General features: G+C 40.2%; 1 protein-coding gene across 1 annotated transcript; it reads left to right on the top strand.

Moving 5' to 3' along the window:
• Positions 1-5: 5 nt before the first annotated feature.
• On the top strand, positions 6-7,141 carry FUT11 (fucosyltransferase 11 (alpha (1,3) fucosyltransferase); the record flags this gene model as incomplete). Its single annotated transcript, XM_010077379.1, has 3 exons — positions 6-98; positions 1,377-2,002; positions 6,597-7,141. Coding segments are annotated over 3 exons (867 nt in total), but the record flags the coding sequence as incomplete, so codon positions are not given.
• Between the last annotated feature and the right edge of the window lie 1,160 nt (positions 7,142-8,301).

Raw genomic sequence — 8,301 nt, forward strand, 5'->3', positions numbered from 1 at the left:
GGCGGCGGGGCTACGCGCCGGTGCTGTACTTGCAGTCCCACTGCGACGTCCCCTCGGACCGGGACCGCTACGTGCGGGAGCTCATGAAGTACATCCAGGTAGTGGAGGGCGCGGGAAGCGGGGGTGTTGCTGTGGGAGCTGGCTGCCTGGCAGCACCTCTCCAGCGGCTGGGTTTTATGGGGGTGGTTTGTGCTTGTTTTTAGCCAAGACACGAATCACAGCGGGATGCATGCCGACTACAAGCTGGACAGAAAAACTAGTTGCATTCCTTCCCAAAGCATGGTCTAGACTACTCGGCAGTAGGTAGGCCTGGTGGTAGCTGTTAGTCGTGGAGTTGTGCAGACTCGGGGTAGTCGCAAGTTGGGGTGAGCCTGAGTAAGCTAGGTCTTGGGGACCAAGTGCTAGAAGTTGCTGAAATCTCTGGACCTTTAAGTCAGGGTACAGGAAAGCTGTCCATTGACAAGCTTTGCTCTCGTTTGAAAGTATGGCCGTACAATAAAAAGACTGGTTGCTGTGTTTTGAGAATCTGCTGCTTATCTGCATCGTGGTAGGAGCATGTTCTTTCTGTGGTGGTTCGTACTGCTGCGGCACAGCTGATGGAGAGTGGCTTTATAAGCTGAAATAATGTTTCTTTCAAGCAGAAAAGAAGTTTAGTACTTTTTTTTCCTTAAAAATTCTTAAGGACAGTAGATTAGAAAAAAAAAAAGTGGTTTTAGTCTTTATCTGAAATGTCTTTTTCCTAGTCATTTCTGCTGTTTCTGTTGGTGCAGATTAATTTATTGTGCAAGTTTATAATGGTAGTGAAGCAAAGGCAAAATAATTTTTAAAATTATGACTGTGTATTGTCAATGTATGAAGCAGATTCCAGATCAAGTGTATTGCCCTTCATTTTTACACGGTATTCTTTTAACTTGGTGCATCATTTTTTCTCAGTCTAACAAATGGAAAATTTTTCCAAGCCTGCTGAGACTGGCAGGAACTATGTGTAGTAACTGTTTGGAAAAGTACTAGGTCTCTGTTAAGTAGAAAGATTACTTTTAAATTAACATAGAGAGATTTGAATGACCTTCCTTACCTCCCAGTTTTTGATTTATCTGCTAATAAATACATTTTTGGGTGACATCTTCCTTTCTCAGCACTCTGCACCTTCCTATCTGTAGCATAGTTTATGGTGCTTTTGCAAATGAGCACTTGGTTTCCTCTAAAGTTCTTAGAACTGGGACTCTGTCCCAAGGGGAAGAACTTGGAGTGAAAGTGAAGTTAAACTAAGGTAGCTAGGAACTGATCAAAGTTAGGAATTTTATGAGAACTACAAGCTCTGAAAACAAGCTCTGGGCAAACAAATCACTTTGTAAAGATGCTGGTTTTTATTTTAGGTTGACTCCTATGGGAAATGCCTGCATAACCGTGAGCTTCCTAGTGAGCGACTGAGAGACACTTCTACAGCCACTACAGAAGATTCTGAATTTATGACTTTTATCGCCAGGTACAAGTTTCATCTGGCCTTGGAGAATGCCATATGTGACGACTACATGACGGAGAAGCTGTGGCGTCCAATGCACTTGGGTGCTGTCCCAGTATACCGAGGCTCTCCAGCTGTGCGAGACTGGATGCCAAACAACCTCTCCATCATCCTTATAGATGACTTTGACAGTCCCCAAGAGCTGGCAAAGTATCTTGATTTCCTGGACAAGAATGGAGAGGAATATTTGAAGTATCTAGAGTATAAAAACCTTGGTGGAATCAAAAACCAGTTCTTGCTAGAGAGCTTGGCAAGGAGGGAGTGGGGTGTTAATGACATGACTCTGCCTAATTACCTGAATGGTTTTGAGTGTTTCATCTGTGACAGGGAGAACACCCGAGTCAAAGAGGAGCAGGAACACAAAAAGTCTCATGGGAAAATTCCAGCTCCCAGACCTCGCATAGCTCAGTTCAAGCACATGGGATGTCCTATGCCAACCCCTGGGTTTGGAAGTGTTGAAGATCTGTCTAGAGGAGACAGGTAATGTACCAATACTATGCTTTTTGAAGGAAACAAAAGCTTCAAATAACAGTAGCTGTAACTTTTAATAATGCTTTGTACTTAAAGGATCTCTTAACACATCTCCAGTTACACTATGTCTTGTGGGTGATATGGTTGTTCTGCTAATATTGTGTAACACTGGAGCTGAAAAAGAGGCTTAGATGGTGGTATCGGTTAGTGATTGAATGAGGACATAATATTCTGTTAAAATGCTCTGTGACCTTGGGCAATGTGGTTATCCTTTGTCTATCAGCCTCTTTTTTTGTTTGTTTGGAGGAGGGATGTTTTTCAGTACCATGATGGTAAAGCACTTGGTGGCCCTTGGGTGAGAGAAGCTCTATACCTCATTGTAAAGTACTGCATTAAGAATGGGCTTGCCACAGTGTTCAGTTCAGGCCTGGTTAGCACCTGTTGAGTTCAGAGCAGAAGTTAGTCTCATCCAGAATACTTAAGAAGACTTTTTGTTGTTTTGTGTGACAGAATTCTGGCTTGTGTTGAAGGATGCCATCCCATTTATTTAGGAGGGACCATGCAGGACAGAGAAGAGGTTGAGTGGCTTCTTGCCCTCTTTGCACACGGGGATTGCTAGTGTTGCTGGAATCTCCCAGGCATATAGGCCGATGTTAGCCATTTCTGGTGCGAGCTGCCCTGAAGTCTCTAGGTGGAGAACTAAGACCACACCAACCCTCAGGTAACCACTTTTGACAGGCAGAAGAGAGTTTGGGTTGCATGATCTCCTTAGTCCTTACACATGCGTTGGTACAAAACAAGTCAGTGCTTGGGTTCCCAAACCTTGAGATTTTCCACTGACAGTGTTTGAAGTTGCGGTTGCTAGAAGGAAGGGTTCTTGCAGTTTATAACCAATGTGTGCACAATTACTCAAGCGCATGCAGTTCACTTTCTATGAGACATCAGACAGCTATCATAAAGATGAACCGTCAGCCATAGCAGATCTTGCCTATGTTCATAACTATCGCTAAAGATTTCAGTGTTCTGATGTCAGTCTCACTGTAGTATTAAATTAATGACTTTTTGAAAATATTGGAAAGATCTCATGCACTGTCCAGAATGAAGTTGTTAATCTACTCTATCCCAGTTTATATCAGTTTTCAGCTTTGTTAATAATTTCCTGGACTAAGGAATAGAATGCTTAGGAATGTTAAAATGTTAAAAGAAACAGTATGTTGAAAACGTAGAATCCATCATTTCAGGTATGCTAACCCAGAATTAAGTTCCCTGTGGATATGAAGCTCTAAAAAAGTATGAAGATTTTTTTTTAAGTGTGGTGAACTACTCCGTCCTATGTTTGGATGCTCTCAAAAACGGCCAACTGAAATTAAAAAAGGCAAATAAGCCTGAGGTTATTCCGCTTCTTTAGAAAATGCCTATTTCACAAAGCTTGTGATATTTGTTGCTAAAAAGCATTTTTCACAGTACAATTAATTCTCATATTGACTAATTGTAAAGTTATGCTTTAAGTAAAAGGGGCCCATAATCCTTTGTTTTCTGTTTGTTGTTTGATTTATTGGAGCTTTTTTGTATACCTTTTCTCAGTCCCAGTAGCAGAATGTGCTTTTCCCTTGTAGCATGCTGTGCAGCATCCTACTCTATGAGAGTATTCTCTGCTTTTTCATATAATTTCTTTTGCTTGAGCAGCAGATGGCAGTGGAGAAATACCTTTGAAGGCACAGCATGGGTGCCTATGCTGCTTACTTGCAAGCTCAGGTACTCGTTTATTATTTTGTGCAGAGGTCATCAGCAAGGAGTTTTGAACAGCTGGTCCATAATCCAAGCTACAGTTGCGTCCCATGGAAGTTTCCATGTCTCCTTGAACCATAGTGTGGTATTCTTCCCAAGTTTATAGATGTGAGATGTGTCTGGAAAAATTGTACCAGGAAAGCTTTTACATTGTCTGCTATCTACTTCAGAAAGATATGTATCTATACCTTCTGAGGCATAATCGAGGGGATCTCCAGTGAAATACAGTGGTTTCTATCTCATAAGCATCAGAGCTTTCACTGTTTTAATCTCCAAAATGGAACATGATTCCTTAGAATTGTAAATGGTGTTACAGTAACATAAAATTGCCACTAAAGCATTAATTAAACGAGTTAATAGTTTGGCAGAGTTTGACAGTAATACATCAAGAGTATGATCAATTCAGATGATTGGCTACTGAGCCAGTCAATTATGTATTTTGTTACATTGTGGAAAATGGCACAGGCCTAGTGAGGTTCCAAATAATAGAATATATGCAACATACAAGGTCTGACCATAAACATACACTGTGACTTTGAGTTCTGGAGGCTTCTGTAACTCAAAGAACAACAAAGGCAATTGGAGTTTATATATTTTTAGAGCAAATACCCAATTACAATAAGGTTGCCATGCATATCTGCATGCTCTGGAACCCTTATTCCCAGATGTAATTTGTTTTTAGGGTTGATGAAAGAAAGGCTGTAGAACAACTATTTGTATGTGTTAGGTTATGGGCCAGTCACTATAATCTATTTAATTCTTGGCTGCTTTGTACAGAAAGTAGTGAGTTACTGTACTACTGATAAGCTGAATATCTGTTCAGTAGGAACCAGAATCTCCAGTTATTCTTGGAATCCCACCTTTGTGAAAAGACATGTTTGGTTTGTTTCATTGATAAGGATTCATTTTCCAAAAGAGGGGTGTTTGAGAGGATAAATACAAGAAGACAAAGGGACAATACCCTTCCAGTTACCTAAAGTTTTAATCTGTGCTAGCATGAGAGAGGCGAGTGTACCATTGATAAGGGAATATTTTGAAACCATCATGGTTTTGGTAGTTCCATTTTATGTCAGTGTCACAGTTTATTTATGACAAAAGGAAAACCAGCTTAAAAGGGTATCAGATTTGCTACAAATACAGTATAAAGTGTCTCTTGCAATAGAATCCAATAATCAGCCAGGATTAAAGATAGATCTGTATCTCATGGTAATAACATTTTATGTGTATGTAGTTGGTAGTTTCAGGATATTTGTCAAGTCCTGTTCACCCTGGGGTACTATTTTTTTCCAAGTTACTGAATCAGAGTGAAATTATTTCCGTAAAAACCTGTAACAGCAGTGTAGAAAGAAAAATACCCAAGTGTTCTTATTTAATGTTTTTAACAAAGTCTTAACTTGGATACTGGAATTCCTTTCAGTGTTGTTTCTGTAGAGTTTAGCTGGAAAACATTTTATTTTTTCTGTTACCTACTACCACTTAATCTTGTGTCTAGTACTTAATGCAAGTATACTAATTTTCCTAATGTGTGCCCTTATTCAGTGCTGTAAAAAACAAGTAACTCATGTTAGCAGTCCTTGAACAAAGGTTAATTAATTTAGCTGGTAAGCAAAGTGATCTCACAGTATGTCCAAGTGCTGCATTTTACAAAGGAACCTTTCAGCAGACTTTTTTTAATGCAAAAGTAAGCCTCTGTCTATGATCCTTCACATTGTAATCTATGCTAAAAGGTTTTTTTGAGGTCTCCGTTACTGTACACTGTAGAAATGTTCCACCATAGATGATGGTGTTGACTACAGAAAACTAATTCCATACAAGTTGTATGTTGCTCCACAGAGAAAGTGACTATGATGTGTTGTGCGTTTCTTGTGGTCTCCCTGGAGTAGTGGTTGAGATCTGCTTCTGGGCAGTGCAGCCGTGCTTGCTTTAATATATGGTGTATAGAGTGAACGCAGAAGGCACTCTGCTTATTTCTGTGGTTGGGAGGGAGAAGAAGCGAAAAGCTCTCTGTCTGTAGGTTAACAAATACTGAATAACTCATATGGACAGACTGAAAAAAGCATAATGTGTGGTCCTTCTTTCCAAAATTTGTGATGGGCTTATGTGGCTGGGTAGCAGATATAATGGAGAAGAGATAAATAAATTATTGCCATACCTTGATATAACACAAACAACAGAAGTAGTCCATGTGATCATGAATGGGAAGGGAATTGCAGAAAGTTGCAGTGATGTAGTCTGTGCTATGAAAAGCTTGAGAATGTATGCATTGAAAAAGAGAAGGTGTATGCTTGACCATGTAGTCTGGAGATAAAGAGCAGGGTCAGAATTGAGGGATATAATGATTTTTTTTGTCTCAGACATGTAAAACCTGAATTTGTAATGGGTAGCAGTCATTCTCTAATTGTTAAATGGTGTATCTGAGGAAAAAAAAATATTCGTTCTTAGACTACCTGTTATATGCATACTGGCCACAGAAGACTACTCCCAAAATCATGTAAGGACTCTCTGCGCTAGATTTTATTTTAATAGAAGCTTTTAATAATTTGGTCTCTTTGGTTAACACTACAGTCAGATGCTGATATTTTTAGAATGTTGTAAAGCTAATGCTGAACTTACATTTTCTGTAGAGAATTTTCATAGCATAGTTTCTTTAAATGACTTGGAGCACAACGGCAAGGTAGCAACATACTTTGTCATGACCATCTCTGGGCCCGTTTTCCTCTTAGGTGAAATAAAAACAATCATTTCAGTGCTATGACAGCTGCAGGCTCATTTGTTTTTTTAATGGTTTATGGTGGTGTCTCTTTTTTTGTTTCAGTTGGAAAGAGATGTGGCTGCAGGACTATTGGCAAAGCCTTGATCAGGGTGAGGCCCTCACTGCTATGATTCATCGGAATGAGTCGCATCAGGGAAGATTTTGGGACTATATGCATGAGATTTTTCTCAAGAGGACGAGGCAACACTGATCCATCTTTGCAAGAGCTTGGTTGGAAAATTGCATTGAAAGTTGAGACTGCGAATTCTTACCTCACTACAAATGTTTGCCTTGAAATAGAGGAAAAACTCTCACAGAGACTATTTTTTCTGGTGCATGAAGTGAGTAAGTTTCTGTTATGACTGGATTTCAGTGGAGATCTTAGCAACTGCTTTGGTTGGAATTTCAGCTCTGTGCTGTGAAGCCACTCCTGACTTGCAGGTGTCAACATGTGGGGCAAAAGAAGAATTTACTCTCCTTTTGCATTTGGTATAGTTTCCTTTTGGCTTGCATGACTTCAGAGGAGCATCTCTTCAGACTCTTGCTTAAATGCCCTAAGTTATTTCAGGGATTTTTTTAATCTCCAAAATATTAATAACTTTTTTTTAAAGTATTTGATCAGTCACTTATTCTCCTCATTAAGGTGTACTTTTAATGGCTATTAACAAATAGCTTTTCCAGTGAAGGAATTACAGAAGACAAATGTCTGTGGAGAGCAATTGTGCCTTATGAAATTGCAGCAATAAAGTCTCTAGATTTAGATTAGATATTAGGAAGAAATTTTTCACTGTGAGGGTGGTGAGGCACTGGAACAGGTTGCCCAGGGAAGCTGTGGATGCCCCATCCCTGGAGGTGTTCAAGGCCAGGCTGGATGAGGCTTTGAGCAACCTGGTCTAGTGGAGGGTGTCCCTGCCCATGGCAGGGGGGTTGGAACTCGATGATCTTTAAGGTCTCTTCCAAGCCAAACCATTCTATGATTCTGTGATATGATGATTCTTCCCAGGTAAGCATGCCTCACGTACTCCTGCTTTTCAGGTTAACTGAATAGGTATGGGCAGGTCCCTTACACTCTGCCTGATTTTCCTCTTTTGCTGACTTTCCAGGTGATATGTACAGTGGGATGAGAGACTAATTTCTTTAATTCACAACTTTCAACAAAGTATTTCACACTAGAAAGTGTATTACCTGGTATTGTGGAGAACTAGAGTAAAATTAGTATGCTTTGGTTCTTTTAAGTTTCCATCAAAGCTGAAATCGCAGCTATAATCTTGATTTGTAATCTCGTTAATACCAGCAATTCAGAGGCCTTTGATTTGTTCTTTTTGAACATCTGCAGCTTTCTGCAAAGACAAATACATTTTAACAATGGTGCCTTTCCAGTTGTCCCAGTTTCGGCTGGGACAGAGTTAACTTTCTTCATAGTAGCTAGTGTGAGGCTGTGTTTTGCATTTGTGCTGAGAAGGTGGCTAACAACATACTATGTTTATAGTTTTTGCCAGGACAGTCAAGGACTTTTCAGCTTCTCTGCTGTGCCAGTGTCCGCAGGGGCAGGAGAAGCGAGGAGGGAGCACAGTCAACAATTAATGGCTTAGGATTCGACCTTAGGTTTAGGATTGAGACCCAAATTGGCCAGTGGTATATTCCATGTCATGCACGTTGTGCCCAGTATGTACATGATGATCTGTCTGGAAGTTCGCTTTCTCTCTCTTTGGATCTCTCTCTTGTTTGGCTCTCGGATGCTTGGGTTCTTCTCTTTTCTGGGATTGCG

Source organism: Pterocles gutturalis, unplaced genomic scaffold, assembly GCF_000699245.1.
Source record: "Pterocles gutturalis isolate BGI_N339 unplaced genomic scaffold, ASM69924v1 Scaffold39393, whole genome shotgun sequence".
In the NCBI taxonomy this organism is placed as follows: Eukaryota; Metazoa; Chordata; class Aves; order Pterocliformes; family Pteroclidae; genus Pterocles; species Pterocles gutturalis.